General features: G+C 38.1%; 1 protein-coding gene across 1 annotated transcript in view; it reads left to right on the plus strand.

Annotated features, from left to right (window-relative positions):
- Window positions 1-23,226, plus strand: part of ORAI2 (ORAI calcium release-activated calcium modulator 2) — a 46,494-nt gene extending 23,268 nt beyond the window's left edge. Inside the window, exon 3 of the mRNA XM_053704598.1 lies at window positions 20,237-23,226. Within this exon, the coding sequence (XP_053560573.1) occupies window positions 20,237-20,785 (549 nt within the window). The 3' untranslated portion in view covers window positions 20,786-23,226. The remainder of the gene's footprint in view (window positions 1-20,236) is intronic.
- Window positions 23,227-23,514: the final 288 nt, after the last annotated feature.

A 23,514-nucleotide genomic window follows, 5' to 3' on the forward strand; every position in this document is an offset into this window, starting at 1 on the left:
GGCAACTCATTTTGAAATACCCTGGGGGCAGGTAGGCGCCACAGCAGAGCTGTGGCGAGGTGCAGGGGGTATTTTTGATGTGAACTGACGTTTTTGCTTTTCTAAGTTACTTTAGTGCCTTATTCTCCCCTTACTACTGGGGTGCAGTACTTTTTGGATAAACCAACAAGTTTAGTTAAATTTTGAGTCAATTTAACGTTATTTAGGCAGTTTTGGAAAAATTGTTCACTTTCTATTCTCTTAAAGGCGCAATACACGTTTTTCAAAAAGTTTATTTAAGCAATAAAGAAAGTGTTTAAACGACTTCTGTGGTTATTACTAGTCTGTTCAACATGTCTGACATTGAGGAATCTCATTGTTCTATGTGTTTAGAAGCTATTGTGGAACCCCCATTAACATTGTGTACCTCTTGTACTGAAAGAGCCTTACATTGTAAAGACCATATTTTAGGTCAGGAAAGTGTGTCTAAGGATGATTCTCAGTCTGAAGAGAATCAGGATATGCCATCCAATTCTCCCCATGTGTCACAACCTTTTAACGTCCACACAAGCGACGCCAAGTACCTCTAGTGCGTCTAATTCTTTTACTCTGCAGGAGATGGCTGCAGTTATGTCAACTACCCTTACAGAGATATTATCTAAATTACCAGTGTTGCAGGGTAAACGCAGTAGGTCAGGTATTAATGTAAATACTGAATCCTCTGATGCTTTATTAGCTATTTCCGATGTACCCTCACAGTGTTCTGAGTTGGGGGTCAGGGAATTACTGTCTGAGGGAGAAATTTCAGATTCTGGGAATGTATTACCTCAGACAGATTCAGACACCATGTCCTTTAAGTTTAAGCTTGAACACCTCCGCTTGTTACTTCGGGAGGTTTTAGCGACTCTGGATGATTGTGACCCTATTATAATACCACCAGAGAAGTTGTGTAAGATGGATAAATATCTAGAAGTACCCACTTACACTGATGTTTTTCTGGTTCCTAAAAGAATTTTGGAAATTATTAAAAAGGAATGGGATAGACCAGGTATACCGTTTTCTCCCCCTCCTAATTTTAAGAAAATGTTTCCCATATCAGACACCATTCGGGACTCGTGGCAAACGGTCCCTAAGGTAGAGGGAGCAATATCTACCCTGGCTAAGCGGACAACTATTACTATTGAGGACAGTTGTGCTTTCAAAGACCCTATGGACAAAAAATTGGAGGGTCTTCTAAAGAAATTATTTATTAATTATTTTACAACCTACGGCTTGCATTGTTCCAGTAACTACTGCAGCAGCCTTTTGGTTTGAGGCTCTAGAAGAGTCTCTTAAAGTTGAGACCCCATTAGATGACATTATGGATAGAATTAAGGCTCATAAGCTAGCTAATTCTTTTATTACTGATGCCGCTTTTCAAATTGCTAAATTAGCGGCGAAAAATGCAGGATTTGCTATCCTAGTGCGTAGAGCGTTGTGGCTCAAATCTTGGTCTGCTAATGTCTCATCAAAAACTAAGCTTTTAGCTATTCCTTTTAAAAGGTAAGACCCTTTTTGGGCCTGATTTGAAAGAAATCATTTCTGACATTACAGGATGTAAAGGCCATGCCCTACCTCAGGATAAGTCTGTTAAGCTGAGGGGTAAAGAGAATAATTTTCGTTCCTTTCAGAACTTTAAAGGAGGACCCCCCGCTTCCTCTTCTTCCGCAAAGCAGGAAGGGAATTTTACCCAATCTAAGTCAGTCTGGAGACCCAAACAGAACTGGAATAAAGGTAAACAATCCAAAAAGCCTGCTGCTGCTACTACGACAGCACGAAGGGGCGGCCCCCTATCCGGGACCGGATCTAGTAGGGGGCAGACTCTTTCTTTGCCCAGGCATGGGCAAGAGATGTTCAGGACCCCTACTAGTGACCCACGGTTATCAATTGGAATTCAAGGACTTTCTTCCAAGAGGGAGATTTCATCTTTCAAGATTATCTGCAAACCAGATAAAAAGAGAGGCGTTCTTACGCTGTGTAAAAGGGAGTAATTTGTCCAGTTCCAAAATTAGAACAGGGACAGGGGTTCTACTCAAATCTATTCGTGGTTCCCAAAAAAGAGGGAACTTTCAGACCCATCTTAGACCTCAAGGGTCTAAACAAGTTTCTCAGAGTCCCATCATTCAAGATGGAGACTATACGAACAATTTTACCAATGATCCAGGAGGGTCAATATATGACTACCGTGGACTTGAAGGATGCTTACCTTCATATTCCTATCCACAAGGATCATCATCAGTTTATAAGGTTTGCCTTCCTAGATAAATATTTTCAGTTCGTGGCTCTTCCCTTCGGGTTGGCCACAGCACCCAGAATCTTCACAAAGGTTCTAGGGTCTCTTTTGGCGGTTCTCAGACCGCGAGGCATAGCAGTGGCGCCTTATCTGGACGATATTTTGATCCAGGCGTCAACATATCAACTGACAAAATCTCACACGGACACAGTGTTGTCTTTTCTGAGAACTCACGGTTGGAAGGTGAACATAGAGAAAAGTTCACTTGTTCCACGGACAAGGGTTCCTTTCTTGGGAACTCTGATAGACTCAGTAGCCATGAAAATATTTCTGACAGAGGTCAGAAAATCAGAAATTCTGAATACTTGCCGAGCACTTCAGTCCATTCCTCGGCCATCAGTGGCTCAGTGTATGGAGGTAATTGGATTAATGGTAGCGGCAATGGACATCATTCTGTTTGCTCGCTTTCATCTCAGACTGCTGCAGCTGTGCATGCTCTGACAGTGGAATGGGGATTATGCAGATTTATCTCCTCAGATAAATCTAGATCAAGAAACCAGAGACTCTCTTCTTTGGTGGTTGTTGCTGGATCATCTGTCCCAGGGGACTTATTTCCGCCGACCTTCGTGGGTGATAGTGACAATGGACGCCAGCCTTCTGGGCTGGGGTGCAGTCTGGAATTCCCTGAAGACTCAGGGTGTTTGGACTCAGGTGGAGTCTCTACTTCCAATCAATATTCTGGAACTGAGAGCAATATTCAATGCGCTTCAGGCATGGCCTCAGTTGGCTTCGGCCAAATTCATCAGATTCCAGTCGGACAACATCACGACTGTGGCCTATATCAATCATCAGGGGGGAACAAGGAGTTCCTTAGCGATGAGAGAGGTATCCAAGATAATCCGTTTGGCGGAGGCCCATTCTTGTTATCTGTCAGCAATCTACATCCCAGGAGTAGAGAACTGGGAAGCGGATTTTCTAAGTCAATAAACTTTTCATCCGGGGGAGTGGGAACTCCACCCGGAGGTATTTGCCTCATTGACTCTCCGATGGGGCAGACCAGAATTGGATCTGATGGCATCTCAACAGAATGCCAAGCTTCCAAGATACGGATCCAGGTCGATGGATCCTCAGGCAGAACTGATAGATGCCTTGGTTGTTCAGCCTAGCTTATGTGTTTCCACCGTTTCCTCTCCTTCCATGCGTGATCGCTCGAATCAAACAGGAGAGAGCTTCAGTGATCCTGATAGCGCCTGCGTGCGTATGCGTATCTAGTGGACATGTCCTCTCTGCCACCATGGAAACTTCCTTTGAGACAGGACCTTCTCATTCAAGGTCCTTTCCAACATCCAAATCTAATTTCTCTGCAGCTGACTGCTTGGAGATTGAACGCTTGATTTTATCGAAGCGAGGATTCTCTGATTCGGTTATCAGTACTTTGATACAGGCCAGAAAGCCTGTCACTAGAAAAATTTATCATAAGATATGGCGTAAATATCTTTATTGGAGTGAATCCAAGGGTTACTCATGGAGTAAGGTTAGGATTCCTAGGATTCTGTCTTTTCTCCAAGAAGGATTGGAGAAAGGTTTATCAGCAAGTTCCTTAAAGGGACAAATTTCTGCGTTGTCAGTTGTTTCACAAACGTCAGGCTCTATCCAGAATTAAGCCTGTATTTAGACCAATTACTCCTCCCTGGAGTTTGAATTTAGTTCTTCAAGTTCTTCAAGGGGTTCCGTTTGAACCTTTGCATTCCATAGATATTAAGTTATTATATTGGAAAGTTCTGTTTTTGGTTGCTATTTCTTCTGCTCGAAGAGTTTCTGAGCTTTCAGCGTTACAGTGTGATTTGCCTTATCTTATCTTCCATTCTGATAAGGTGGTTTTACGTACCAAACCTGGATTTCTTCCTAAGGTTGTTTCAAATAAGAATATTAATCAGAAAATTGTTGTTCCTTCATTATGTCCTAATCCTTCTTCCAAGAAGGAGCGTCTGTTGCATAACCTGGACGTGGTCCGTGCCTTGAAGTTTTACTTACAGGCAACTAAGGATTTCCGTCAATCATCTTCATTATTCATTGTTTATTCTGGAAAGCGTAGGGGTCAGATAGCGACGACTACCTCTCTTTCTTTTTGGCTGAGGAGTATCATCCGCCTGGCATATGAGACTGCTGGACAGCAGCCTCCTGAAAGAATTACGGCTCATTCTACTAGGGCTGTGGCTTCCACATGGGCTTTTAAAAACGATGCTTCTGTTGAACAGATTTGTAAGGCTGCGACTTGGTTGTCCCTTCACACTTTTTCCAAATTTACAACTTTTTAATTTACTTCTATTGTCTAACTTGCTTCATTCTCTTGATATTCTTTGCTTAAAAGCATATCTAGATGCACATAGATGCTTTGTGTGATTGGCTCACCCATGTGCATTGCTATTTCTTCAACAAAGGATATCTAAATAATGAAACAAATTAGATAATAGAAGTAAAGTGTTATTTAAAGTGGTATTCTCTACCTGAATTATGAAAGAAAAATATTGGGTTTAGTGTCCCTTTAAGTTGTAAAAAAGAATAGGGAAGTATGTAAACTGGGTGGAAAACTGAAGCTGATAACATTTTACATGGGCTAAATTGTTTAACACTTTTCATCACAAAGTTGACACCTCCAGAAAGATCACAGAATCTAGAATTGTGACTGTTTTAAAACACATCACGTTTCCTAGGCTAATATTTACTATATCTAACTTCTTTAAAGGGACATGATTTTTTTTTCTTTCATGATTCGGGTAGAACATGTGATATAAATCTACTTTCCAATTTCATTCTATTCTCTAATTTGCTTTGTTCTCTTGGTATCCTTTGTTGTAAATGATACCTAATTAGGCTCCGGAGATGCTGATTGGTGGCTGCACATATATTCCTCATGTTATTGGCTCACCAAATGCTTGCAGCTAGCGCCTGGTAGTGCATTGCTGCTTCTTCAACAAAGGATACCAAGAGAATGAAGCAAAATAGGGGCGCGATCACATATACGGCGCAGGTTTCGCCGCAAGCGAGGGAACCTGCGCCGCCCGTAATTTCACCTCGCACATCGGGGTATTACATATACTGCGCAGTCAGATGCTAAACTGGCGTAAGTAGGACAAACTGGCGATCTTCTGAAATGTGCGCAAATACACATTTTAGTCGTCGCAAGTAACTTACCAGTATTTTGTCCACGGAAAGGGTAAAAAAAGAGTAGTTTTATGCAAATTAGGCTAACACTCGTAAAAATGAACCGCGATTTCAAATAAATGCGACACGTAATTATGCTATTCAAAATTCTTATATAAACCCATATATAAAGAGATGAAGGTAATACAATTATTCTCTCCTCCAAGTATTGTTGATTGTTTTGAGAAGAAATTTAAAGTAAATAGGCAAGTATATGTCCACAATGTACCTACAAGTTCAATCCTTTTGATTATGTTGTGGCTTCAAACTATTTCAAATACAAAAATAAACCTTAAAAAAGCAATATCATAGTATACTGTCCCTTTAACCTTGAGATGCTGCTTAAATGTATGTGTTTGTTAAGGCTTCCAGGGAGTTATGTTGCTTTTTTAGTCAGTGCAAGGGTTGCTGCGCCTGCAATTTGTGGCGAGATGAGAATGGAGTAGAATTTCTGAATTCTGCGCGCGTAACTCCTTACGCTGTATATTGGATACCAAATTGCACGTCTGTTCTATGTTAGTGTATGGTTAAAAAAAATACGGGCGAAGGGTGAAATATACGCGTGTAACTTGTATGCTACGCCGTATATGTAATACCAAAATCGCGTAAAATCTGGCGTCGCCAGAGAGGGGGAGAGAGCCAAAGAGGGGGGGAGAGTGAACAAAAGAGAGGGGGGAGAGAGCGCAAAAGAAAGGGTTGAGAGAGAGCAAAAGAGATGGGGAAAGAGAGAAAAAGAGAGGGGGAGAAAGAGCAAAATAGGGAGGGAGAGAGAGAGAGCAAAAGAGAGGGGGGAGAGAGAAAAATAATAGAATGGGGAGAGAGAGTGAGAGCGAAAGAGGGGGGAGAGAGCAAAAGAAAGGTGGAGAGAGAGAGCAACAGAGAGGTGGGAGAGAGCAAAAGAGAGGGGGAGAGAGAGCAAAAGAGAGCGGGAGAAAGAGCAAAAGAGACGGGAGAGAGAGAGCAAAAAAGAAGGGGAAGAGAGAGCAAAAGAGAGGGGGAGAGCAAAAGAGAGGAGGAGAGAGCAAAAGAGAGAGCGAGTGAGCGCAAAAGGGGAGAGAGAGAGCAAAAGAGAGGGGGAGAGAGCAAAAGAGAGTGGGAGAAAGAGCAAAAAAGAGGGGAGAGAGCAAAAAAGAGGGTGGAGAGAGAGAGCAAGAGAGAGGGGGAGAGAGAGCAAAAGAGAGGGGAGTGAGAAAGCAAAAGAGAGGGGGGGGGGAGAGAGAGAGCAAAAGAGAGGGGGGAGAGAGCAAAATAAAGGGGGGAGAGAGAGCAAGGGGTGGGACCGCTGTACTGCAAAAATGGCCCGTGTACACGGGCTTTAGTACTAGTTCATAATAAATACAAATAGCAAACATTACAGATAATTATATGCAAATAGATGTAGCCTAACACTCTTGTTAAAACACAAACAAACATTACATATGTTAAGAATAAAATTTCTGTATGTAAAAAAACATAAAATGAAACTAGTTATTGAAAACCCAATGCTCTTTTTTGGTTTTTGAATGCAAAAAAAGTGTTCAAGCTTTAAAATAATATTCAGATTTTTTTTATTCGTGGAAGAACAATTTTATTGGGAGAAAAAGCTTAAAACTTTACTCAATCTCTGTAAGAATGTTTGAGATGGTCCTTTTAAATGTATGACAATTTGCCAAAAAGAGCTGGAATGGAGACTTTTATTGTTACAAACTATGAAAAACAGAGAACCAAGAATAAAATGTACTTCAAACAAATCGTTTTGATTCTTGGTTTTATTGGGAATGATTTCAACTTAAGCAAAATATGTTTTGAGGTTTTACTTTTGTTTACTGTATTTTTTGTTATAGCTTTATGGGTTTTCAGTTTATTGGATTTTGTATAAGATAATTTTATTTTTAGTGTGAAGATCTTCCATTGTCTACGTCAGTATTTCTCAACTCCAGGCCCTAAGTAAGGAAACAATTACGTTATGTAGACCGGTGTTTCTCAACGTCAGTCCTCAACTTCCCCTTAACAGGCCATATTTTCATGATATCTTACATATAGCACAGGTGAAAAAATAAACTGATTAGTGAGATTATGTTAATAACCATGGTTACTGATCAGCTGATTAGCTCACATGACAATATGGCCTGTTTTACGGTTACTTGTGGACTCATGTTAAAAAAACACTGGTCTACATAACGTAATTGTTTTCTTACTTAGGAACTTTTATAATGAATAAAGGACTTTTGTCTCACTAAAGCAACTTGTAATATATATGTTTTTAAGATGTTTAGTACCTTAATGATTATGTGCATCTCTCAAAAATAGGGGCTTTTCTATTTTTCCTCCTGAAAATGCCTTGCTATTTGACAATCCTGATTAAAGGGATCTTGTTCTTAAAACTGTTCTATTATGCATATAACATTTACACATATCAAAAATATCTTTCTGACGTAAAATAAAAGCTTAAAGTCTCTTTAAAATAGGATATGGCTTCTAAGTAAATTGTGAGGTAAAATATCTTCCTTTTTACATAGAGATGCTCATGTGATATTTTCTAGTCAGCTTCTTAAAGATATGATGCCTCACTTCAAGTGATTCAACATTTGGGTACTATGTCCCTTTACTACTTTTTATTAAAGGAACACTCAATGCAGTAGAATTGCATAATTAACAAGTACATAATAAAAAGACAATGCAGTAGCATTTTTTCTCCCATTTTCCGGCCCCCTGTATCATGTGATAGACATCAGCCAATGACAGGCTAGTATACGTATACCCTCTGAGCTTGTGCACATGCTCAGTAGGATCTTGTTCCCCAGAAAGCGTGAATATAAAAAGACTGTGCACAATTTCATAATGGAAGTAAATTGGAAAGTGTCTTAAAAATGCTGTTCTATCTGAATCATAAAAAAATATTTTGGCTTGAGTGTACTTTTAAGTTTTAAAACAAATTGAGGAAGTATGCAAACTGGGTGGAAAACAGAAGCTGATAACATTTTACATGGGCTAAATTGTATTTATTTTTTTGTAAAGGGAAATGAAACGCAAATTTGTTCTTTCATGATTCACATAGAGCATGCAATTTTAAATAATTTTCTAATTTACTTCTATTATCTAATTTGTTCATTCTTCTGGTATCATTTGTTTTAAAAAAGATACCTAAGTAGGGTCAGGAGGTGCTGATTGGTGGCTGCATATTTATGCCTCATGTTATTGGCTCACCCATATACGTTGATGTTTCTTCAACAAATGATACAGATAGAATGAAACAAATTTGATAACAGAAGTAAATTGGAAAGTTGTTTAAAATTGTATGTTGTATCCGATTCATAAAATACATTTTTTTCACTCTAACCCTCCCCCTTCACTAGTTGCCGCCAGTGCCAAATTAAGGGCTTATTGATCCCGGAGCTGAAGATTTTCCAAGAAACACACACAGGGACACATTAAAGGGCCATTCAATACAGTAGAATTGTGTAATCAATAAGTACTGTACATAATAAAAAGACAATGCAATAACTCTTACTCTGAATTTGAAATATGTTGTATTTTTTTCCTGACAATTTTTTTTCTCTCCATTTGCCAGCCCCTGTATTATGTCATTACCCAAATACAGACTAGTATATGTAGACACTGGGAACTTGTGCATATGTTTAGTAGGAGCTGGTGCCTTATAAAGGGTGCTTATAAAAAAAAACTGGCCAAAATTTGAGACTGGAAGTAAATTGGAAAGTTTCTTAAAACTACATGCTCTATCTGAATTATTAAATTTTAATTTTGACTTTAGCGTCCCTACATACCCAGAGACTTAGACACATACAAAGACACTAATGCAGACACACTCACACACAGACTATTTCACACATACCCAGACACTCGCACACTCGCACACAGTCTCATATACACACACATGCACACACTCACACACTCATACACACACACTCTAATGCACACACGCACATACACTCTCATACACACATACACTGTCATACACACTCACAGTCTAATGTACACACATAGACACTAATGGACACACACACACACACACTCTCATACACACACACTCATACAAACTAATGCACACACTTTCATCTCTCATACATACACTCATTCACAGACACACTCTCACTCTAATACACACAGACACTAATGCACACCCACATTCACTCTCATGCACACACGCACAGAAACACTTTCATACACCCACACTCTATTGCACACACATAGATACAATCTCATATACACACACACACACAATCTCATACAAACAAACACACACATATGCATGCATAGATATTCCGACACTTGCATACATTCACACATATACAAACCACATGAACTCCACTGAGCAGCAGTGAAGAAGTCATTTAAGACCAAAAACTGAAGCATTTTATTTACCCAAAATGAGGAACTATTTAGAATATATTGATTCATACAAAGAGAAATCTGCCTGACTCTCTTTATTAATCAAGTCATTGACTCTCTGACCCTGGAAATCCTTTTTAAAGTATCACAAAATATATTCAATCTTAAAGACAGTGAATTACAGAGTAGAGACTGAGATGGCACACAAACTGGGAGAACACCAACATTATACTGCCAGGCGCTATCATCCCTTTAGTATATAAAAATGGGATCACATTTGACTAAGTAGAATCAGCCCTACCATAGTACCAGAGACCGTCCTGCTCTGCAGTTTTCCTTTAGCAGAGTAAACAACTTTTGCTTTAAGTATGCAGGGCATCTGACACTGCTACTGTCCGTAGCACAGTGTTATAGCCTGTGTGCAGGTTTACACAAGTTTAAAATTAAACAAATATAAGACACTAAACCTCCAGCGTGAAGTCGAGTGTGCTGCACCTTCCACACCTGCCTAGAACCGCCCCTGCATCTGAGCCTGGGGGCGCTAAACCCCTCCTGCATCTGTCTTAGTGGTGTCATGGGCCGATTTGGGTGCATGGGCCTTGATCTGCAGCTCAAATAGCCCTTACGTTAATCTGGCCCTGGATACCGCCATCTTAGGTACTGGCAGCTGTCTGTTAGTACATAGTCTGTCGTTTTTATTTTTAAATATTTTTTTTTTTCTGTAGTGCAGCAGTCACCACTCACCCTCCCCCCTTACAGACCCCCCCCCCACTCTCATCCCTTTTCCGTAGTGCAGCATCCCATCCATTCCTCTCCCTTCAATTTTGTTTTCTGTAACGTATTGTCACTCCTATTCTCTCCCCCCTTTGCTGCTGTGCCACCCACTCCACTCCCGACTTCCCTCCCACAACTTCCGCTGGCACCAGCGGAGATCATTACACACAACAACACAAACCGTGTCACTGTCTGTAATGATCTGACAATCTTCCTTCATATGGTAACAGGAGCACGATTAATGCTTCCTTACCATATAAAGGGAGATACCGTTTTCCTCTGACTGTGGACTGATAGCCAAGACCGCAGCATGGGGCAGATGGTTGGATGTAGCTACTACAGTATGTCAACCGGGTATGCGAGGGAAAGTAGCTATGTCTATATGGCTTAATGGGTTAATATGTTTATGTAGGAAGATGATCATTTTGAAAACTAAGCTATGTTAATAAAATTTATTGAACTGGCTAGTTTTCTTCTTAATTCCTATTACTCCATTATTTGAAATCCTTAAACTGGTTTGTTAGAAAAAATGCAGTTGGGATGGGTTGGATGTGCACCCCAATTGTTTTATTGATATACTTCCTTGTTCATATCCACTTGCTTATTACATTATAGCAATGTATTTTATTATTGCAGCTATAGAAACGTTTAAAATACATCCAGGGAGAAACAATGAATCAAAACCAAAACAAGCAAAACTAATAGTGAGCAATAAAAAAATTAAAAAGAAATACAAACGATTGAGATCTTCACTAGGCTATTACTGCCCAGATGGTTCTTTCATGTTATTTATCTGCTGTGAAAATGTATATTTCTGTTCCAGAAAAAGTTAGCATTCATAAAACATGGTTAGAAAATAATAAAGCATGATATCTATCTTAAAGGGACACTGAACCCAAATGTTTTCTTTTGTGATTCAGATAGAGCATGAAATTTTAAGCAACTTTCTAATTTACTCTTATTATCAAATTTTCTTTATTCTCTTGGTATCTTTATTTGAAATGCAAGAATGTAAGTTTAGATCCGGCCCATTTTTGGTGAACAACCTGGGTTGTCCTTGCTGATTGATGAATACATTCATCCCCTAATAAAAAGTGCTGTCCAGAGGTCTGAACCAAGAAAAAAACTTAGATGCCTTCTTTTTAAAATAAAAATAGCAAGAGAACGAAGAAAATTGATAATAGGAGTAAATTAGAAAGTTGCTTAAAATTGTATGCTCTATCTGAATCACGAAAGAAAAAATTTGGGTTCGTGTATGTGTTCAGATGCCACTTAAAAAATATTCCCGAAAATAGTGGCTGGATGGCATCTCTTATTATTGCTAAAATAATGAATTAAACTAAACAATGTGTAGTTTCTAGAACTAGGTCATAAATACAGTGTAATATGACTATAAGGAAATGGTGCTTTAAAAGCAAGAATATGGCAAACAATCCATTTCAACAGTATTGTTCAACATTCCAGAGAAAAGAACATTAAAAAATAGGCTAGAGCACAAATTCATTTTATGCCTGGGAATACCCACAACTTTACATGGCAATTTTAGAAATAGATTCCTAGGGGCCAATTTATCATGGCCCGAATGGGGCAAAATACCCCTGTTTCTGCTTAACTCGTCTGCTGCCTCTGAGGCTGCAGACATCAATCCGTCCGATCGAATACGATCAGGTTGATTGACACCCCCTGCTAGAGGACTATTGGCTGGGGTCGGCATTGCACAAGCAGTTCACCAGAACTGCTTGTGCATTGTTAAATGCCGACAGCATATGCTGTCGGCATTCAGCGATGTTTGGCAGACATGATTCACTACAGCGGATCATGTCGGCCAGACATTGATAAATCGGCCACCAAGAATGGATTGCAGGCACTTCTAGAGCAGATAATTTGTGGGTACTAATAACAGCTGATATATTTTAGGATTAGCTTGTACTTTCTGGTGGGGGTCTGAAATTCCTAGTACCCATTCACTCCTTTCTTATTTAAACGCCACTTCTTCATTCCATCTCTTTTTGACTCTCTATGTATGCTGATTTTATCTGAATAGCCCATACTCCTATGTACTTATAACCGGTCTTAAAACCGAGTCTCTGGTGAGCTTTGGGCCTGTGCAGCAACTATTTTAAGTCACATAGTCTAATAGGAGTTCTGCGTTAGCCGTCAAAACCAGCGTTAAGGGTTCCTAACGCTGGTTTTGGCCGCCCGATGGTATTTAGAGTCAGTCAGGAAAGGGTCTAATGCTCACTTTCCAGCCGCGACTTTTCCATACCGCAGATCCCCTTACGTCAATTGCGTATCCTATCTTTTCAATAGGATCTGCCTAACGCTGGTATTTAGAGTCTTGGCTGAAGTGAGCGTTAGAACTCTAACGACAAAACTCCAGCCGCAGAAAAAAGTCAGGAGTTAAGAGCTTTATGGGCTAACGGCGGTTCATAAAGCTCTTAACTACTGTGCTCTAAAGTACACTAACACCCATAAACTACCTATGTACCCCTAAACCGAGGTCCCCCCACATCGCCGCCACTCTAATAAAAATTATTAACCCCTAATCTGCCGACCCCACACTGCCGCAACCTACATTATCCCTATGTACCCCTAATCTGCTGCCCCTAACATCGCCGACACCTACATAATATTTATTAACCCCTAATCTGCCCCCCCCCAATGTCGCCGCTACCTTACCTACACTTATTAACCCCTAATCTGCCGACCAGACCTCACAGCTACTCTAATAAATGTATTAACCCCTAAAGCTAAGTCTAACCCTAACACTAACACCCCCTAAAGTTAAATATAATTTAAATCTAATGAAATAAAATAAATCTTATTAAATAAATTAATCCTATTTAAAGCTAAATACTTACCTGTAAAATAAACCCTAATATAGCTACAATATAACGAATAATTATATTGTAGCTATTTTAGGATTTATTTTTATTTTACAGGCAACTTTGTATTTATTTTAACTCAGTACAATAGCTATTAAATAGTTAATAACTATTTAATAGCTACCTAGTTAAAATAAGTACAAAATTACCTGGAAAATAAATCCTAACCTAAGTTACAATTAAACCTAACGCTACACTATCAATAAATTAATTAACTAAACTACCTACAATTATCTACAATTAATTCAACTAAACTAAATTACAAAAAAACAAACACTAAATTACAAAAAATAAAAAAAGATTACAAGAATTTTAAACTAATTACACCTACTCTAAGCCCCCTAAAAAATAACAAAGCCCCCCAAAATAAAAAAAATGCCCTACCCTATTCTAAAATAAAAAGTTAACAGCTCTTTTACCTTACCAGCCCTTAAAAGGGCCTTTTGCGAGGCATGCCCCAAAGAAAACAGCTCTTTTGCATTTAAAAAAACATACAATACCCCCCCAACATTACAACTCACCACCCACATACCCCTAATCTAACCCACCCAAACCCCCCTTAAAAAACCTAACACTAAGCCCCTGAAGATCTCCCTACCTTATCTTCACCACGCCGGGTATCACCGATCCGTCCAGAAGAGGGTCCGAAGTCTTCATCCTATCCGGCAAGAAGAGGTCCAGAAGAGGGTCCGAAGTCTTCATCCTATCCGGCAAGAAGAGGACATCCGGACTGGTAGACATGTTCATCCAGGCGGCGTCTTCTATCTTCATCCATCCAGCGCGGAGCGGGACCATCTTGAAGCAGCCGACGCGGATCCATCCTCTCCCGACGAATGAAGGTTCCTTTAAGTGACGTCATCCAAGATGGCGTCCCTCGAATTCTGATTGGCTGATAGGATTCTATCAGCCAATCGGAATTAAGGTAGGAAAAATCTGATTGGCTGATTGGATCAGCCAATTGGATTGAACTTGAATCTGATTGGCTGATTCAATCAGCCAATCAGATTTTTCCTACCTTACCTTACCTTATCTTCTTGCCGGATAGGATAAAGACTTCAGACCCTCTTCTGGACGGATCGGTGATACCCGGTATGGGAGATCTTCAGGGGCTTAGTGTTAGGTTTTTTAAGGGGGGTTTGGTTGGGTTAGATTAGGGGTATGTGGGTGGTGGGTTGTAATGTTGGGGGGGGGTATTGTATGTTTTTTTTAAATGCAAAAGAGCTGTTTTCTTTGGGGCATGCCCTGCAAAAGGCCCTTTTAAGGGCTGGTAAGGTAAAAGAGCTGTTAACTTTTTATTTTAGAATAGGGTAGGGCATTTTTTTATTTTGGGGAGCTTTGTTATTTTTTTAGGGGGCTTAGAGTAGGTGTAATTAGTTTAAAATTCTTGTAATCTTTTTTTATTTTTTTGTAATTTAGTGTTTTGTTTTTTTTGTAATTTAGTTTAGTTGATTTAATTGTAGATAGTTTAGTTAATTAATTTATTGATAGTGTAGTAGGTTAGGTTTAATTGTAACTTAGGTTAGGATTTATTTTACAGGTAATTTTGTACTTATATTAACTAGGTAGCTATTAAATAGTTATTAACTATTTAATAGCTATTGTACCTAGTTAAAATAAATACAAAGTTGCCTGTAAAATAAATATAAATGCTAAAATAGCTACAATATAATTATTTGTTATATTGTAGCTATATTAGGGTTTATTTTACAGGTAAGTATTTAGCTTTAAATAGGATTAATTTATTTAATAAGATTTATTTTATTTCGTTAGATTTAAATTAAATTTAATTTAGGGGGGTGTTAGTGTTAGGGTTAGACTTAGCTTTAGGGGTTAATACATTTATTAGAGTAGCAGCGAGGTCCGGTCAGCAGATTAGGGGTTAATACTTGAAGTTAGGTGGCGGCGATGTTAAGGAGGGCAGATTAGGGGTTAATACTATTTATTATAGGGTTTTTGAGTCGGGAGTGAGGCGGTTTAGGGTTTAATACATTTATTAGAGTAGCAGCGAGGTCCGGTCGGCAGATTAGGGGTTAATAAGTGTAGTTAGGTAGTGGTGACGTTGGGGGGGGGGCAGATTAGGGGTTAATAAATATAATATAGGGGTCGGCGATGTTAGGGGCAGCAGATTAGGGGTACATAGCTATAATGTAGGTTGCGGCGGTGTACGGAGCGGCAGATTAGGGGTTAATAATAATATGCAGGGGTCAGCGATAGCGGGGATGGCAGATTAGGGGTTAATAAGTGTAAGGTTAGGGGTGTTTAGACTCGTGGTTCATGTTAGGGTGTTAGGTGCAGACTTAGGAAGTGTTTCCCCATAGGAAACAATGGGGCTGCGTTAGGAGCTGAACGCTGCTTTTTTGCAGGTGTTAGGTTTTTTTTCAGCTCAAACTGCCCCATTGTTTCCTATGGGGATATCACGTTTTTGAAGCTGGCCGCGTCCGTAAGCAACGCTGATATTTAGAGTTGCAGTGGCGGTAAATTATGCTCTACGCTCCCTTTTTGGAGCCTAACGCAGCCCTTCAGAGAACTCTAAATACCAGCGTTGTTTAAAAGGTGCGGGGGGAAAAAAACACGCGTAGCTAACGCACCACTTCTAACGCAAAACTCTAAATCTAGGTGTCAGTTTTTTCCCTATCTCTTATGTTTAGGTGTATTACAAGAATTATTGGACATACTGTAGCCCAACACTAAAACTTCCACCAGGCAGAAGTAGAAATATATTGATATTGTTACATAATTATATATTTTTTTATAAATATAAATGATCTATAATAGACATACAGACATCAATAGCACAAAATATATAATCATATCTGCATATGTTAAGCTAATCTTATATCTAATTCTATTACAGGGAATTTTTGCCTTAACCAACTATTCCTGTACCTAAGGCAAGCAGGAATTAGAGCAAGCAGATTTTGAGGGCTATTTGAATGACTTCCTACTCCTATGTTCTTTAAAAGTTTTAGTTATTAATTTTCAGATAGATTACGAGTTTTGAGCGCTATAGGGAAATTACCGACAGCCACAAAAGCGGCGTTACTTCACCTCCCTATAGCGCTGCTATTACAGGTTTACAAAAGCAGGCTTGCGCGGGCGATATGGTTGCGTTGAGCTCCATACCTCACCCAAATACAAGCGCTGCTTTGACGTGCTCATGCACGATTTCCCCATAAACATCAATGGGGAGAGCCGGCAAAAAAAAAAAAGCCTAACACCTGCTATCGGGGAATGAAAAGCTCCGTAATGCAGCCTAATTGATGTCTATGGGGAAAGAAAAAATTATGTTTAAACCTAACACCCTAACATAAACCCAGAGTCTAAACACCCCTAATCTCCCGCACCCGACATCGCCGCCACCTACATACAGTTATTAACCCCTAATCTGCTGCCCCTAACATCACCGCCAGCCCCCAATGTCGCTGCCACTATTAAAATCATTAACCCCTAAACCTCTGGCCTCCCACATCACTAACACTACATAAATATATTAACCCCTAAACCTATCCCTAATGTAACCCTAAACATAAGTCTAACCCTTACCCTAACACCCCCCAACTTAAATATAATTAAAATAAATCTAAATTAACCTTACAATTATTACCAAAATAATTCCTATTTAAAAATAAATGCATACTTACCTGTAAAATAAAACCTAACCTAGCTACAATATAACTAATAGTTATATTATAGCTTTCTTAGGTTTTATTTTTATTTCACCGGTAAGTTTGTATTTATTTTAACTAGGTAGACTAGTTAGTAATCTGCTGCCCCCAATGTCGCTGCCACTATTAAAATCATTAACCCCTAAACCTCTGGCCTCCCACATCACTAACACTACATAAATATATTAACCCCTAAACCTATCCCTAATGTAACCCTAAGCATAAGTCTAACCCTTACCCTAACACCCCCCAACTTAAATATAATTAAAAAAAATCTAAATTAACCTTACAATTATTACCAAAATAATTCCTATTTAAAAATAAATGCATACTTACCTGTAAAATAAAACCTAACCTAGCTACAATATAACTAATAGTTATATTGTAGCTTTCTTAGGTTTTATTTTTATTTCACCGGTAAGTTTGTATTTATTTTAACTAGGTAGACTAGTTAGTAAATAGTTATTAACTATTTACTAACTACCTAGTTAAAATAAATACAAATTTACCTGTAAAATAAAACCTAACCTGCCTTACAATAAAACCTAAAATTACAATCAAATCCAATAAATTAAATTATTCAAATACAATTATCTAAATTACAAAAAAACAACACTAAATTACACAAAATAAAAAAATGAAATTATAAAAAAAAACAAATTACTCCTAATCTAATAGCACTATCAAAATAAAAAAGCCCCCGAAATAATAGAACTCCTACCCTACACTAAACTGCCAATATCCCTTAAAAAGGCCTTTTGCGGGACATTGCCCCAAAGATAACAGCTTTTTTACCTGGCAATAAAAATGACAAACACCCCCAACAGTAAAACCCCCCACCCACACAACCAAACCCCCCAAATAAAACTCATCTAAATAAACCTAAGCTAACCATTTCCCTGAAAAGGGTTTTTGGATGGGCATTGCCCTTAAAAGGGCATGTAGCTCTTTTACGGTGCCCAAATCCTAAGCTAAAATTAAAACCCACCCAATAAAACCTTAAAAAACCTAACACTAACCCCCGTCGATCCACTTACAGTTTTCGAAGACCGGACGTCCATCCTCATCCAAGCGGGCAGAAGTCCTCATCCAAGCCGGCAGAAGTCCTCATCGAAGCCGGCAGAAGTCTTCATCCAAGCGGCCAGAAGTCTTCATCCAAGTGGGCAGATAGAATGCGAGCTCAATCCTATTGGCTGATTGGATCAGCCAATAGGATTAAAGCTCAATCCTATTGGCTGATTGGATCAGCCAATAAGATTTTTCCCCTTTAATTCCTATTGCTGATAGAATTTTATCAGCCAATCGGAATGTAAGTGACGCCATCTTGGATGATGTCACTTAAAGGGAACCTTCAGTTTACCGCGACAACCGTATGAAGAGGATGCTCCGCGCCGGATGTTTTGAAGATGGACCCGCTCCGCGCCGGATAGATGAAGATAGAAGATGCCGTCTGGATGAAGACTTCTGCCCGCTTGGATGAGGACTTCGCTGACTGGATGAGGATGGATGTCCGGTCTTCGAAAACTGTAAGTGGATCGTCAGGGTTAGTGTTAGGTTTTTTAAAGGGTTTATTGGGTGGGTTTTATTTTTAGCTTAGGGTTTGGGCACCGTAAAAGAGCTAAATGCCCTTTTAAGGTCAATGCCCATCCAAATGCCCTTTTCAGGGCAATGGTTAGCTTAGGTTTATTTAGATAGAGTTTTATTGGGGGGGTTTGGTTGTGTGGGTGCTGGGTTTTACTGTTGGGGGGGTGTTTGTAATTTTTATTGATTTGATTGTAATGTTAGGTTTTATTGTAAGGCAGGTAAGGTTTTATTTTACAGGTAAATTTGTATTTATTTTAACTAGGTAGTTAGTACATAGTTAATAACTATTTACTAACTAGTCTACCTAGTTAAAATAAATACAAACTTACCTGTGAAATTAAATTAAAATCTAAGATAGATACATACTATTGGTTATATTGGAGCTAGCTTAGGTTTTATTTTACAGGTAAGTATGTATTTAGTTTTAAATAGGAATTGTTTAGGTAATAATTTTAAGGTTTATTTAGATTTATTTTAATTATATTTAAGTTAGGGGGTGTTAGGGTTAGGGTTAGACTTAGGCTTAGGGTTACGTTAGGGTTAGGTTTAGGGGTTAATATATTTATGTAGTGATGTGGGAGGCCAGAGGTTTAGGGGTTAATAGTTTAATTTAGAATATTTCATTAATTCATTGGGGGGCTTGCGGTTTAGTGATTAATAGGTTTATTATAGCGGCCGTGTGGGCGGACGGCAGATTAGGGGTTAATAATATTTAAGTAGTGTTTGTGATGTGGGAGGGCGGCAGTTTAGGGGTTAATAGGTTTATAATAGTGGTGACAATGTCGGGGAGCAGCGGAATAGGGGTTAATATTTTTTAAAAGTGCGGCACGTTGCGTGACGGCCAAAAAGGTGTGCGGTACACCTATACCTACAAGACTTGTAATAGCGGCATTAGGGAAAAAGCAGCGTTATGAAGCATAACGCTGCTTTTTCACTCATAACACAAAACTTGTAATCTAGCTGTATGTTATAAATCAGTTATCTTTGGTTATCTAAAGAGATCCATAAACTCTCCATGCTTAACTGGCCACTAATAAACCAAAGTCATTGAGAAGGGCTCAGGGGGCAGTACATTTCCCAGTGCCCAGAGCAGCATTAAAAAAATAAATGTACTACTATTCTATAATAATTGCAAGCTAAGCTGGCCTAAACATTGCCTGCTTTGTATGCATTTAAGAAAGTGATTGTGTATTATTTAACATCTAGGTTAGGGCATTAATGCTTTTCGTATGATAATACCAATGTGTTGGCATGCATAGGTACAGCTTCATCATTAATTATTACAGTGGGTGAAACAGATGTATATAAAATGAATGATAATACACTTTTGTGTTGCTAATATGGATATTACAAGTCATCTAGGAGCTTTATGATTATGTAAAGTCACAAGGCCACAGACATTTGTATTTTTACAATATCACATTTCTGCGTGACTTCATATAACTCTACTCCATCTCTGATCTTGTACCTCTGTTTAGTTGTATTTGCTATTCTAAAAATGTGTTCCCTTTTTTTCAAATTTGTTCTTTCATTTTTATTTCTAGGTAGCAATGGTGGAGGTCCAGTTGGAGATGAAATACGAGTATCCACAGCTATTGCTTATAGCCTTTAGTGCATGTACAACAATATTAGTTGCAGTTCACCTCTTTGCACTTTTGATCAGCACATGTATACTACCCAATGTAGAATCAGTGAGTAACATCCACAACCTGAACTCCGTGAATGAGTCCCCTCATGATCGTATGCATCCTTACATTGAGCTTGCATGGGGCTTCTCCACAGCTCTTGGGATTCTCCTTTTCCTTGCTGAGGTGGTACTCTTATGCTGGATAAAATTCCTGCCCTTAGACTCTGCATCAATAAGGAATGACACAACTACTGCACATAAGCCGCCTAGCAATGTTGGCTGGCACTCTGCATTAATTTCCACCATAATAATGGTGCCAGTGGGTATTATCTTTGTTATTTTTACTATTCATTTTTATCGCACCCTTGTGAGACACAAGACAGAGCGTCACCATCGAGAAATTGAAGAGCTGCACAAATTAAAAGTTGAACTTGATGGCCATGACAGAGGCATAAATGTAGTGTGATACAGGAGAAATCCAATTCTTCCTCATTATGGACAATTGACACTCATTCAAATGCTGATTTGTTGCAAAATTATAAACTAAGTTAGAGCTCTAAGAATTGTGGTCCATTTCAAGTTGTGAAATTCTTAGACTCATTACTGCCAGGCAGGTGTGATCCTAGACCATTAACTTGGAGGTACTAATGAAGGTTGCTACATGTCAAGGATGAAGGATAATACTGATGGGGGCCTCACTTTCTACTTCTTATGTGTGATTTTCATTCCTTTGTTTACTTCTCTTTTTCTTGTGGAGAGACAGTAAAGCAATTACAGTAGCAGCACATAATAAAATATAACTTAATTCCATGTTGACCAAGGTAAATGACAAAGCTTATGTCTGACAAACATTATTAGGGATCATCCAGATAAATGTTAAAAATCACCAACATATTAATTAATCAATCTATACTTAACCCATTAAAGCGTAACTCCATGTTACTAATTGATAAAACCAGTAAGCGCCATCTCCTGCCATTCATTAGATTTGCATAAATAATTAAATTGTACTACCAATTGGTTAAAAATTAGAACAAAACCAATGTACAAACAGCCCCTAAATATGTAATGTATTTAACATATCTATACCATGTAAGGAACCCAGGAAGTTAGTGTGATGGCCCTACAACATGTACATTCTTTATAATTATACACATGCTAGTGAATGATCCTATGTAGAGCAAATAACATGTAAAAATGGATTGTCCATTAAATGTATGGCTAAGGGGACAACTATAACTTGGAATAAAGTTGCTACAATAATGATTGGGGTGTTTATCACTCCTAGCGCCCTCAAGAACTGCAACTACAGCCATGTATTATTGTTAGTTATAAGAATAATAATATAATAAAGGTACTCATATTAAATTGATGTTTTGTAGCTCCCAATCACTACCCGGTGTAGGACACTCCTAAAATAACTCCCTCATTCTAATTACTGTCCTTATTTCTGTTAATCTTACACAAATTGTACCTAAACACACCAACTGACCCAAGACTCCCCCTCCCTTAGACCACATAGACTCCCCCTGTCCAAGCACCACCCCTTTATAAGCATTTTAGGTTATTTTTTGTTAAAAAGTTAAATGATATGCAAATGGTAAAATCATGCAAAAAGCCCCTCAAAAAAATAACACCAAGAATCTGCAAAAATCTCTGCGATTTTATATGAGATTGTGACTTTTCACCAGTGTTCCCTCTAAAGCCCGTTTTGTGAGTGAGCCAGCAGTGAAACAGTTAATTAGAGCAATTAGCAAACACTACACATTGCAGACTGCAATGTGTGGTTCCCTTATTAACTGTTTCATTGCTGAACCGCTCACAAAACTGGCCTTAGAGGGAACACTGTTCTTGACGTATAAAAATGTAGCGTTATTTTTTTATTGCATATCTTTCAGAGTCTACAAATAAATACATTAAAAATAGCCCTTTTTTGTAATAAGTTCACAGGTGAGTATAAAGCTGAAAAATGTAATGTTATGGTTCTTGAATGTTTCTGTGGGTACAAATTAATATTTGTACCCACAGAAACATTCAAGAACCATAACATTACATTTTTCATATTAATTGTTGTAGTTGGTAAATATATTATATAGCACAAGTAATTATTTAGCAGTTAAAGATTCTATAAAAACTAAAGGTTTTAGATGTTCTTTGGGTATAGCTATTTTTACACAAATATTTCTAAACATTCTCCTTAAAAAAATAAGAGTGTGCCTTGTATAATATTTTAGCTTTAACAAAATAATATTTAGCTAAAAAAGATAAGTTGTGAAGGACAGCAGCTAGTTGGTTATGTTAGTAATGTACACTGAGATATAAATGAAAAATGTTTTACTAAAGGTAATTTAAATAAAAGATTAACTGTGCACTGAGAAACCCTTTTAGCTGGAAAAAAACGAGAAAAAAACACACCCCTAAAGCTATCCTTAAACAGTATTATTTCAAATGATATTGTAAATTCTAATTAAAAGATCAATATACACCAATTTTCAAATAACTGCATGTAATAGACACTACTATAAAGAAGAATATGCACAGATACTGATCTAAAAATCCAGTTAAAAACCTACTTAGAAGCTCCATGTCTAGCACTATTGGTGAGGTTAGGCTGGGACACTCAGTGAAAGGGGCTGGGAAAACAGGAACAGCAGACACTGCCTCTTCCCTGAATATGAAAAGACAGATTATACAATCAGTAGCCACAGGAATCTGTAGACATCAGTATATATCTAAAACTGTGGGGCTTGGTTAGCATTCTGAAAATCACCAAAATGCTTTTAAAAAATAAGCAAAACTATACACGTTTACAAAAACACCCCTAGATGGACTAAATCAATGGATCATCTACAAAACATTTATGCAAAGAAAAATCTAGTGTGCAATGTCCTTTTAAATTAAAATCTTGTCATTATAATTTCCCATAGGCTTTAAAGAAGAGTTTATATTTATATATTTATATATATATATATATATATATATATATATATATATATATATATATATATATATATATATATATACTGTATATATATATATATATATATATATATATTTATATTATAATATTAATAATAAACATGTTTATCAGCTTTTCAGCCTATAATTAGAGTATATTCCATTAATAGTGCTATTTTTCAAAATACCTTTTTAATATTATTGGCAACTGTCACAAACGAGTACAGAAATGTTTTA

This window comes from Bombina bombina, chromosome 3 (genome assembly GCF_027579735.1).
Source record: "Bombina bombina isolate aBomBom1 chromosome 3, aBomBom1.pri, whole genome shotgun sequence".
NCBI lineage: Eukaryota > Metazoa > Chordata > Amphibia > Anura > Bombinatoridae > Bombina > Bombina bombina.